The sequence below is a fragment of the Sinocyclocheilus grahami genome, unplaced genomic scaffold (assembly GCF_001515645.1).
Source record: "Sinocyclocheilus grahami isolate Dianchi unplaced genomic scaffold, SAMN03320097.WGS_v1.1 scaffold215.1, whole genome shotgun sequence".
Taxonomy (NCBI): domain Eukaryota; kingdom Metazoa; phylum Chordata; class Actinopteri; order Cypriniformes; family Cyprinidae; genus Sinocyclocheilus; species Sinocyclocheilus grahami.
This window is the reverse complement of record NW_015505394.1, coordinates 1,700,169-1,712,391: the sequence shown is the minus strand read 5'-3', so window position 1 is coordinate 1,712,391 and position 12,223 is coordinate 1,700,169. Positions and strand designations below refer to the sequence as shown.

Below are 12,223 nucleotides of genomic sequence, written 5' to 3'. Positions count from 1 at the left end.
ATGTGTTAATGATGTGAGTGAGTGCAGGTACAACTGTAGAAGAAATGGCTTGAAGGAGATGAGATGCAATAGGATCAAGCAGACAAGTAGTAGGATGATTAGAAAGGATGAGTTTGGAGACTTCTGCCTCAGGGAGTGAAGAGAAGGATGTGAACGAGTGTGTGTTTGCTGGTAAGATGTGCTTGACAGATTGTGGTGTGGAAAATTGTGCACTGATGGTTTTAATTTTATTAATGAAGAACGTGGCAAAGTCGTTAGCTGTTAGAGCTGATGAAGGGGGAGGAGGAGGACAAAGGAGGGAGGAAAATGTTTTAAAGAGCATGCAAGAGTTAGACGAATTGTTAATTTTGTTATGATAGTATGTCCTTTTAGCAGTGGAGACATTAGTAGAGAAGGAAGAGAGGAGTGACTGATAAACATTAAGGTCAATAGTATTTTTTTATTTGCGCCACACCCTTTCAACAGTCCTGAACTTAGAATGATGCTCACGAAGAACATCAGATAGCCAAGGGGCAGAAGGGGTGGTACGGCCTGGCCTGGAAGACAAGGAGCAGACAGTGTCTAAACAAGATGTAAGAGTAGAGCAGAAAGTATCAGTAGCACTGTTAGCATCAAGAGATGATAACTGTTTAGGGGAAGGAAGCGAAGATGAAATCATAGCAGATAGCCGGGAGGGTGAGAGTGAGCGTAGGTTACGTCGAAAGATGACATGTGGAGGGGTTTGTGTTGTGTCAGGAACCATGTTGAAGTTAAGAGTGAGGAGGAATTGATCCGAGGTGTGCAGTGAAGTAACCAGTACATGATCAGTGGAGAAGTGTCGTGTGTAAATAAGGTCCAGTTGGTTGCCTGATTTGTGAGTAGTCGTAGTTAACAATCTCTTGGCCAGAGGAGAACTGGCCCCCCGACTGAGCCTGGCTTGCTTAGTTGGGGATACTTAATTTCCAGCGATAACGTCGACTTGATTGCACAGATACTATTTAAACTGAACTGAGCTGTATGATGACATCACTGAATTCAATGATGAACTGCCTTTAACTGAAAATTGAGTGTTTAATATTGTCAATTTGCATTATTGCCACACTATTTTCCTAATTAATGCTGTACAGTTGCTTTGACAAATCTGTATTGTTAAAAGCGCTATATAAATAAAGGTGACTTGACTTGACTTGACTCTTGAGATCAAAAGGTTGAGAGCAGTACACCTAATTCATCCAAGAAGTTACCTTGTGGTCCTGGGGGTCGATAAACAACTACACAATGGATTTTAAAAGGGTGGGTAATAGTGACTGAATGTGATTCAAAGGAGCTGCTAATACCCAGAGAAGGTAAAGGAATACATTTCCAATCATTAGAGATAAGCAGACCAGTACCTCCACCTCTTCCAATCACTGGTGTCCGACTTTAGGATTATAGTTAGGGTTCCCATTAAGTTAGATTTCTACACCCTTAGAAAATCATAAATGAGATTTATTTAATATCTCAGAAATAAATGAAGAGCCTTTGTTTAATGTTCTACTCAATTTTTCGGCTGAGAATCTGTATTGTTAAAAGCGCTATATAAATAAAGGTGACTTGACTTGACTTGACTCTTGAGATCAAAAGGTTGAGAGCAGTACACCTAATTCATCCAAGAAGTTACCTTGTGGTCCTGGGGGTCGATAAACAACTACACAATGGATTTTAAAAGGGTGGGTAATAGTGACTGAATGTGATTCAAAGGAGCTGCTAATACCCAGAGAAGGTAAAGGAATACATTTCCAATCATTAGAGATAAGCAGACCAGTACCTCCACCTCTTCCAATCACTGGTGTCCGACTTTAGGATTATAGTTAGGGTTCCCATTAAGTTAGATTTCTACACCCTTAGAAAATCATAAATGAGATTTATTTAATATCTCAGAAATAAATGAAGAGCCTTTGTTTAATGTTCTACTCAATTTTTCGGCTGAGATCCTCAATCTCACATATGACTCAGAAAACTCCAAAGTTTCAGAAGAGATCTAATTTATATTACAACTCACCAATCTTACTTTAGGTTAGCAAGTGTTTAATTTAGTTTTATTTTTATTTCGCCTAAGGATTTTTAAGAGTCTCCTGATCCTCTGAGCACTAAACATGTCTTCTGAGCAGGGCTATGACTTGCTGAAAGGAATGAATTTCCAGGAACAACATATGATGTTGATCCAGGAATATGTCCTACTTATGTAAATCACGTGGTGCAGGTCTACAGAGCTCAAGCAGCAGAAGTGGGGAAAAAAACACTGAGCTGCTTCACTCCAAGACACTGTGTGGAAAATGCAAAGACCAGTGACAGAACCTGAATGCTTGTTAAACCTGCAAGTTCTTTATTAAAACAGGCACAAAGTAACCTCAATTTTACCCATTTATTGCGAAACCCTATCCTTATAATTAAACCCATCATATAAGATTAAAATAATATGTTTGTAACCATAATTGAATGCCTAATCAGAGTCTGTATAAAGCGCTCATTCACTGTGATATTTAATTATTCTCTGATTAACAGTCTGAATTTGATCACTTGCTGAGACCAGCAGTCATGTATCGGACATGAAGGTCATGTAAATATGATGTAGATTTCTGCATACATCATGCACACAATTAAATACAAGATCCCCCCGAATACACAGCATCAATATAATAACTTATGTTCTGTTTACTTCTGTTTACTCACAGTGACTGCAGATTCACCAAACTGTCAAACTGATTGTCGTATATATGCGCCAATGGATTGTTGGAGATATTTCTGAAACAAACACACAGACACACAAATAGTAAAATAGATATCGATAAACGCTGCGCTATGCTTCTGTGATTCATAAGGCCTGTCACTTCTTCTGAAGAGGCTTTCAACCAATCAATGAATCACAGGGCAGATCAGCACAAATACAAATTGAGTAACACTGAAGTATTGCGCAACTTAGGGACCTCAATAAAATTACGGTTGAAATTTTAAGCGTAGAAAAAGGGATTATAAACAACCCAATTTGCTAAATAAATAATAAAGTGCAGAATGTGGCTCTCACAGCTGTTTGAGGTTCTGGAGGTTCTGTAACCGAGATGGAGGCAGGTCTTTAATCTGGTTCATAGACACATCTCTGCAAATCAAGTCACAGCAAATTCATTAGATCATTTTTCAACTTAATCATTCATGAAATAGGCTAAATAAATCTAAAAGATCTTCGAATAGAAGCTCTGTTCTACCATTTGTGCTTATCAGGCTGAGATTATTTGAGCAGGTGTCTCTGTCTTTCTCTGTCTGCCTTCAAATCTCAGCAGAGATTTACTAAACGGGAGAGTTCACCTAAAAATGTGAACTCTACGTGTAACCTATGTGTTTTCACACCTGTATGATTTTCATTCTTTCATGGAACACAGGAGGGGACGTGCTGAAGAATGTTCATGTATTCAACAAAACACATGACCAGGGCAAATTAAGAGAAATGGTGCTTCATAGATGAAACTTGTGCGCTATATTCCAAGTCTTCTGAAGCTATATGATAGCTTTATGTGACAGAGCAAAACTTACCTAATGGACTCCTACTCTTGGCCTCGACCTTAGCTGTGAGTGTATCAGCCCTTTTCTGCTTTTCACTTCTGTATGCTTTATGGGAGAGAGCCATGTAAACATTTTTCATCCCTTTTTTGTGTTCCAGGGAAGAAAGAAAGAAATACAGGTTTGGAATGACATGAGGGTGAGTAAATGAGAACGAGAGGCAGAATTTTGATTTCTATGTGAACTAACTCTTAAAAACTCACAAATACAGTACAATCTATTCTTTCTCTCTGGTGCACACATTTTTTATAAGCAATGAACTGAAAATACGATGACAAAAAATGTAATCTAGGGACTCCATTTACTTTTGTGCTTGTGTTTGTGTGTATACTCACAGGTCTATCAATCTTTGCATATCTGCAAATGTTCCTTCCTCAATGATGCTGATGCGGTTTCTCCTTAACGCTCTAAACCAGAAAAAGACATACATATAATCGCACCACCTCAAACGTATACCCAAATTCAGCAAGGCCTTCAGTGCTGCAGAATGAAGTCATATACATCTATATGTAAATCAGCTCTGCCTCTATCTCTGGGTCATAATAGAGTCTGAAGATCACACTTAAGAACTATCCATCTGGTTCATGCTTCCAGGAACCATCTCAAGCATTTTCAATAATGCTCAAGTACACAAGGACACACTGGCAGTCCCAGATTAGGTCTGAAAAGCACTGGACATATCAAAAGACTTAAAATATTTACATATTTGAAGAAATGTAGCCTGTCGTGATAAATGAAACCACTTTGAATTGAGAAATAGATTGGCTGAGCTGGATCAGATATCACAACAAACACACTGTGTCGATGTAAGATTAGGTTACACATCAGTAAAATGTATGTTTCTTTAACTATTGTATAAGCACTTTTGGGCCTGTTGCGAATGCTCACATTAGTTTATTTGTCAACTAATAAAAGCCCACATACATGCATCAAAGTAGAATTATGTAATTTGTCATATTTTCTGAATTAACAAGCATAATTTCCACCACATCTCAGATTATGTGAAATCAATATACACAATAGCATTATTATCACATTCTGTTTGCACACAAGTCTTACTTTGTTTTAATCCATTATTATTGTTTTGTAGATTTTCATTGGACTTCTGAAAATTTGTAAAAAACAAAAATAAAATAAAAAAAAATAAAAAAATAATTAAATATTAAAATCTGTCAGTTTTAATTAAAAACAACTTCTGGGACATAAAAGTGCCTGTAGTTGAAGACACCAAAATACATGGGAAGAGTGAGAGAGAAGCTGTCGTGAGTCCCTCAGGACAGACTGTCCTTCAAATGCCACTGACAGATCAAATCAAAAGCTTTACACCACTGCACCAGATATTTGTGATGCATATCAACATGTACATCTAAAACATGAGTCATTATTGTAATTTATTCACTTCTGATGTCTTTAAATCTACTCAGGTCTTAAATTATTCAGTTCAACCTAAATCTGCATTTATTTGTAAGTGTTTCCAGCTGAGCTGAGAGACTCAGAAGGAGCTGTAGATGAGCCCCACTTCTGTCCGCTTCTCCCAAACTCAGTTGTGACAAATAAACAGTCTATAATATAAATACCCTGGATCCCATAACACTCACTGCAGTTTACATTGTATGTGTGGTTTGTGGATACTCACAAGACAGTAAGAGAGGAGCAGTTCTTAAAACTAGATGCCCAGAGAGATGAAATTCTATTCCCCTCCATTTCCCTGCAGAAACAAACACCTTCAGCTGATCACCGGAGTGTGTAGAGTGGGTGATGTAAATACATTATTCTTTATTAAATATAAAAATTTTGGTTTAGAAAAAAACAAACAAAAGTGGCCCCAAACATATTTGGACACTTGAAAGGGGTCATACTATGAGGAATCAAATGTTCTCTCATTACAATACGAAAATAGAGTAACTCTCAGAACTCAGAACTTAATCCCCAATTTAAAAAAAGGATAATTTACTGAAACAAAGCTGTAACAATAGCTTGAACTTCCAAAATTAACTGACCCAGTTATTGCCCACATTTTACCATCAACAAAGTCGGAAAGTTGAAGAGCCCGAAAGCCGGATAGAAACCATTATTCCTTACACCAGAGGAACATGTAGGCACGTCTTTCAAACCTTCTGCTATTGCAGGCAGTGTCCAAAAAACAAATCACGGCAAAACATTTCTCAGAACTTGCTTCAATTTTCTTGCCATTTTTGATATTATTCTTAGCCAACTGGATGTTCCCTTTCATGGGAACTTCGAACTGCGTCCTCTAGGGGTCGCTATGGGGAACGCCTCGTCGTGACCCGTGTCTGAAGCATACATTGAAGCATACATTGAAAAAACACCAACCCGTTGGCCGGCGACAGCCATGACGTCACTACCGGTGACTATAGTATAAATAGGCGCGGGGAGCACACATCATTCTCTTCAACTGTTTTGTTTGAAGCGTGCATTTCTGTGGTAAGAGCGATCTCTATTCATCTCATTATGGCGAGCACTAGCAAAGTGTTTAAGGATGTGTGCATCTGTGTTGACGTTGTTTAACATCTGATGACACACACGATCTATGCGTTATTTGTTTGGGCGAAGAGCACGCACGCGATGCCTCCGAGGGGGCAATCGGCGTGCACTGCGAGCATTTTTTCCAAGGGAAAAAGCTCCGCTCTCGTTTGTCTCTCTTTTCGAGGAAAGAGGGGCAGCCATCTGCTTCCCGCGATTCAGGACCCGCCACTGCTGAGGCACGGAAGGGAATGAGCTCGTGGGGATCGCAGGTGGATCTGGCCGATGAGTTTGAATAGGGGTTTCCCTTCGCGATCGTCGGCTGTGCACGAGAGTGAGCCGCTGGAGGATGATGTTATTTCATCAGTGCAAAAGCAGGAAATGTCTGAGGAGGGCAAAGAAGCTGAGGCTTCCCAATCCTCCTGCCCTGCGTATGATGAGCTTTTGGAAATTATGGATCGCGCCACGGCGAGGCTTTACTTATCTGCCCTTATCTTCACCTTCCTAATTCCCCTGTAACCACCATCTCTCCACCTGACTGAGGTTAGGTGGGAAATTTCCTGCATTATAGTCTCCTATGCTGGACCTATTAGGTTTGGTTGGTTCTATCTATGGCTTCATAGTGACCATCTTACTGTCCGTTATGCTTTGCCCACTTTCTAAAATCCACATAAGGGGTAAGTGTGCACGTTATGCTTTGCCCACTTTTCTAAAATCCTGTACGGTAAGAGCTACGCACAATAGCTTCGTGCTCTTTCTGAGTGGTTTAAAACCCCGGTTCTGCCTTGGGCACCACTCCTCCTATGTATCCTCTGGATACCTACTTTAACAGGGTGTTGCTACTAGGGGTCTGTTGAGAAAGTTCTTTTGGCCGTAGGGAATAACGTCACTGAGAGCCGTCTAATGTCTCAGGGGCAACTCCCATAGCAATATGGTAGAGTTGGTACTTAGTGCTCGCCATGGTTCTGGCATGCACTCCCCTCAGCATGGTGGTGTGGGTATACCGTTCCCCATAGCGACCCCTAGAGGACGCAGTGTCTCGTTCCCTACTCAGGGAACCATGGTTACATAAGTAACCTGAGACGTTTTAGTGGATATATAAAGTCAGTTCCCCTCAAGTTCACATAGATGCCTGAGCAGAGTAACCAGGTATAGTTCATCACAATAACTAGAGCCATGGTCCACTAATGTTTGACAACCAGAAAGTGTCTGTTTTTTATCTTCATTGGTATCTTCATTAACAGTATATCTATTGTTATAAACATATAGTGCTTTAAAAAGTGGACTTGTGCTGTAGCTTTAAAATAAATGCCATTAGCTTTGATTATTTTGTTATCTAATTCACACGTTGAAGTGTTTCTTATGTGTCCAAATACTTCATAGATCCACTGACAATTAAGTATTATGTTCGTAACTCACAGCCAGTTGAGACGGGGCATCTCAAGACAAATCGAAGTTTTAGGAAACTGTTCGACAGTGTTATTTAATAAAGACCTGCAAAATACATATATAAACATACTGTTGAGCGATACAATACAATCAACAGAGAATACACATTACAATAAATAAAAAACAGGCATACTCCTTTCTATTTATCCTCCTGTCTTGTAGGCCTATATGCACAATAGTTTTGCAAATACCATCAGTGTTGGGGAAAGTTACTTTTAAAAGTAATGCATTACAATATTGCGTTACTCCCTAAAAAAGTAACAAATTACATTACTTAGTTACTTTTTATGGAAAGTAATGCGTTACGTTACTTTTTCTCATTTGGGCTGGGCTTGCTAATTTGTTTTTAATGTAAAAAATTATACTTTTGGCAAATGTAAAGGCCCTTTCACACCAAAAGTGAAACGAATACGTCTCAGCCATTCTGGATTGCATGAAGCAGAATGCAGGAGAAGAAAATTCAACACTCTTCAGCAATGAAACAAAAAGAAAGAAAAATATATGTCATTTTTGCTTATTAATATGGCTGAATTGTATCATCGAAAGTCGGCAGCAAAGATATTGATTAATAAAATGTGATTAAATGCATAAAATATATTTGTGTTATTTAATACATTTAATTATTGCAGGTTTGCATTGCACTGTTTTTATTCATTTTGAGGAATACTGAATCTGTTTTTGTGCAAGTGAGATGAGTAAATGCAGGTTGACATTTAGTCTAGAACTACAGTAACATTTTGTTCACACAGCGCCTCTGCACTTACTCCTGATTTCTCTCAACATGGGGACAGGAGAGTTGTCAGTCAATGAATGGGAAAACAAAGTAACTGGAGTTACTTATTTGAAAAAGTAACTCAGATATTTTATTGTAAATTAAAAAGTAATGCATTACTTTACTAGTTACTTGAAAAAAGTAATCTGATTACGTAACTCACGTTACTTGTAATGTTTTACCCCCAACACTGTATACCATATATTCATCAATTTGATCTGTCAAGGTAAATTAGAAGGTCACTCTTACAGGAAAAATAAAGATTTCAGGCCTTCAAAAGACTTCTGACGCAGAGACGATATTCTGTTTTCATCCAGAATCCTACACACAGACAAACACACATCAAATAATGAACATCCTTATCACAAATTACAATATATTTTAAAAAAGTAACCCGAGAACCATCTGAAAATAACCACCCCAAGTCATCTGAGGAGGGCATGTTGAAGCTCTTTGTTTGGTAATGAGAACAGGCCAGACTTGTCTTAATCTTAGCCCTGAAAGGCCCGAGATTCATTTAAATGAATTCTGCTTTTCTTTCTCACAGAGGACAAACACAATCCAGCAATTATGTCTTATTGAAAAAGAGCAAAAACAAGCAAGAAAGAGAGGGAAAGAGCCAATGAAACAGACAGAAACAATCAGAATGAGACAAAGGAAGAGAGAAAGAAATTGCAATTCCCAACCAAATTGCACCTATCATCCCATTTCATCCACTATGTGAGTGTGTATGTGTCTGTGTTTTCCTACTTACAGCCACTCCAGACTGCAGAGGTCACTAAATATTCCTGCTTTCAGAGACTCGATTTTATTCTGACTCAAAAAACTGCAAAAGAAAAATCAAGAGAGAGACAGAATGAGAAAGAGAAACAAAAGGCCACTTTAATGGAGGTTCTGATGTTTAAATGGGTTCTGTTAAGCATGTCATTACAACGAATATCTAATGTATGACCATCACTGCTGTTCCTCCTTCCTCCTTCAGTCTTTCCCCCATTAGAGACTGATTAGTGAAGTATAATATTGATTAGTTATGTATATATTGAAGCAAACCTCCGAAAGTAAGAGCCCAGGTACAGATTGAAGCATACATAAACACACAACAGCATTAAGATGCATTAAAATTAATTCTTTGATCACTGATCTGTTCTGCCTGAATCAAGCCTAATCCACCATCCTCATTGTTACATCCTTCTTCCCCTTCTTTTTCTTTTACATGGATGAATGAATATATGATGAAAGGCTCAGACTGACTAGGATAGGAAGAAACAGATGGGACACTCATAATTACGTAGACAGATATTCAGCGATGTTCAGTTACACCATAATTTAAACAGGAGCTCAGGGAAGGATCAATGCCATGTTATACATGATGTGTCACTGATATAAATGTGCAATCACACACACAGTCATTCCGCTCATTTACACACTACTCACAGTTTACGCAAAGAGATCAATCCTGAAAATGCCCTCTTGGAGATCATTTCTATACTGTTACTTTCCAAATGTCTGTGGAGAGAGAGAATATTCACTGCAGTTTGAGTTGTCGCTCTAGGCGCACTGTGTATTTTTCGCCTCATTAAAAAAGTTTTGCCCCTAAAGAAATGAATAGTCAATCGCAGCATCGTGCGGTCAAATATTTTTGTATAATTTTTTTTTTGCATAATGTATAATTGGTTGCCATGTGCCTGGCACCCAACAGTGTGCAAGTTTCATGGTTCTTCTCACATAATAAAAAAAAATCTACTTAAATCAATATTCCATTTATTTATTTAATTGCTAAGTAATTATGAAATAATTGATTTAATGTTCAGTCAGCCAGTTATTACTGCAAGTTTATTTTATTTATTTATTTTGACGGTAACAAAGATATTTATAATGACAAAAGATTTAATTTGTATAATTATAAAATATTTTTATTTAAATTAAACGCTGATCATCAGAGACTTTATTTGATCAAATTAAATAGCACAGCTGTTTTCAAAAAGAAATATTTCCTGAGCACTAAATCAGCATATTAGCACAACTTTTTGATTAAATTAATGACGCCTTAGTGAGCATAACCCCAGACTTTTGAATAGTAGTGTACATATCAGTAAACTTATAAGCCCTTTAATGGAAACAAATAATTCCCTTAAAATAGCATATCAGTTATTAAACAAAACCATGCTTACACAATGAACTGACAGAACTGGCATGCAGATTAAAAGCAAAACATACTGCAATTAATTTGTAGTTGCTGTGGTAACAAAACTATTTAAACCTTTCAAAGATAATTTTTTGCTTGTTTGTTTATTTACACCAAACCATGAACGTATGATGGTTGTCTTAATCATGAAGTTTTCCAAGCAATGTCCGTCATTTATTATGATTAATTGATGAGATGTCTTGTGAGGGCTTCAGCTGTCTAAGAGTAAATGTTGTCTGGCTATACTGAGTGCTACAGAGTTGAACTTTGATGGGCAATAAAAATGTCATCCTGTCTGAACTCTACAAAGGAAGTTGAGTTTTAAAACCTCCACTGCACTTAGTGACAAATGAAGAAGAGATGGGGAGGAGTGAGAAGAATGGTAGCTCAAGGGAATAGTTGGCCATGTAAACGATATTTAGCATTTTTGTATTTTCCCATATCACTGCTACATTAGGCTCATTTAGGTAAATGCCATCGCACCATTTGCAGCATAATATACAAATACAATATACAAACTAGAAATATCATGATTTTATTCCTAATATATTTGTTTTTGGTTGGATGGCTAATATGAGGAACCAGTATTTGCAATATTCTGCCATCATTTGCCATCAAATCTGATGCAGATTTCCTACTGAGGCAAAATTCATTAAAATATTATATATAGGCCTATTATTTAAATCTCTTCAATTTGAATAGCTTGTTTTGCTAACACCAGGGAGAGACATTCTTACAGTTTCAGTCCAACTGGCCAATTTGTGAAGCCTGGAATACACTATACGATGTTTAACAGATTCCATAGAAAATCGCGTAGTGTTTGATGGTCACAGACTCCAGTTTTTTAGCTCTAGACTATGATTCCATTCCATCCAGTCTGAGGATATCAAACATGTTTGATATTGTTGTTTTGATCCCTTAAAACATACACACTCACATATTCTGAAACCTCTCTGATTGCTATTTCAGAGAAAAGTAAAAACTAATCATTGCAAAGCGGTTGCTAATCATCATTTATAAATCATGACTAGAGCTCAAGGCAAGGAGACTTAGACATTTAAGCTTAGAAGAGATAACAGAGAGAAGGATTAGGGGAGGAAAAGATGAGATGAAAGGATGAAGTGTCACTCACAGTCTCTCCAGGTGTCTATAGCGGATGAACAGATCACGAGAGAGAGATTCGATCTTGTTACTGTTCAGCTCCCTGAAGGAAGTGTGGGAGGAAAATAGCAGCTATTACATTCGGAAAACAAATATAGTGATTAGTGTCTTGTTCCCTGTTGATTAAAAAAACAAAAACAATTGCAACCAGCCTAAGGTGGGTTACTGGTCCTAGTGGGTTCCACTGGTCAGCCAGTTAGTCTGGCAGACTGACGAGTACCTAAAACCCCTCTAAAACCAGTAAACCTGAGTCAAAGTCAGAGTCCTACTTTTATGAATAATGGAGGTGAAGGTCTCTTGCTCTCTGTTATACTTACAGTGCAGTTACATTAGAGGATACAGCAGGTACATGGATGAGGTTTTTGCCATTACAGTTCACCTTCCGACCCTCACAATGACACACATCTGGATAGACATCTAACACTGAAAACAAAGAGACAGAAACAGGCCATTAGAAATCCCACAGGAACATTGCTCATTGAAAATAAATGGTGAATGGTATTTGACAAGCAAGAGTTTCCATATAAATAATGAATATGGTTGGCTAGGCAATTTCATTTTGTTTTAGATAAGAATGGTAATGTGTACTTGTAAAGGTA

The 12,223-nt window shown here is 37.8% G+C and overlaps 1 protein-coding gene across 1 annotated transcript in view; it reads right to left on the bottom strand.

The window, feature by feature from the left end:
• Window positions 1–12,223, bottom strand: part of LOC107596199 (relaxin receptor 2-like) — a 48,806-nt gene that overhangs the window by 23,266 nt on the left and 13,317 nt on the right. Inside the window, exons 4-13 of the mRNA XM_016286879.1 lie at window positions 11,942–12,047; window positions 11,596–11,667; window positions 9,713–9,784; window positions 9,033–9,104; window positions 8,528–8,599; window positions 7,477–7,551; window positions 5,210–5,281; window positions 3,909–3,980; window positions 3,044–3,115; window positions 2,692–2,763 (exon numbers count right to left, since the gene is read on the bottom strand). Of these exons, the coding sequence (XP_016142365.1) occupies window positions 2,692–2,763; window positions 3,044–3,115; window positions 3,909–3,980; window positions 5,210–5,281; window positions 7,477–7,551; window positions 8,528–8,599; window positions 9,033–9,104; window positions 9,713–9,784; window positions 11,596–11,667; window positions 11,942–12,047 (757 nt within the window). The remainder of the gene's footprint in view (window positions 1–2,691; window positions 2,764–3,043; window positions 3,116–3,908; window positions 3,981–5,209; window positions 5,282–7,476; window positions 7,552–8,527; window positions 8,600–9,032; window positions 9,105–9,712; window positions 9,785–11,595; window positions 11,668–11,941; window positions 12,048–12,223) is intronic.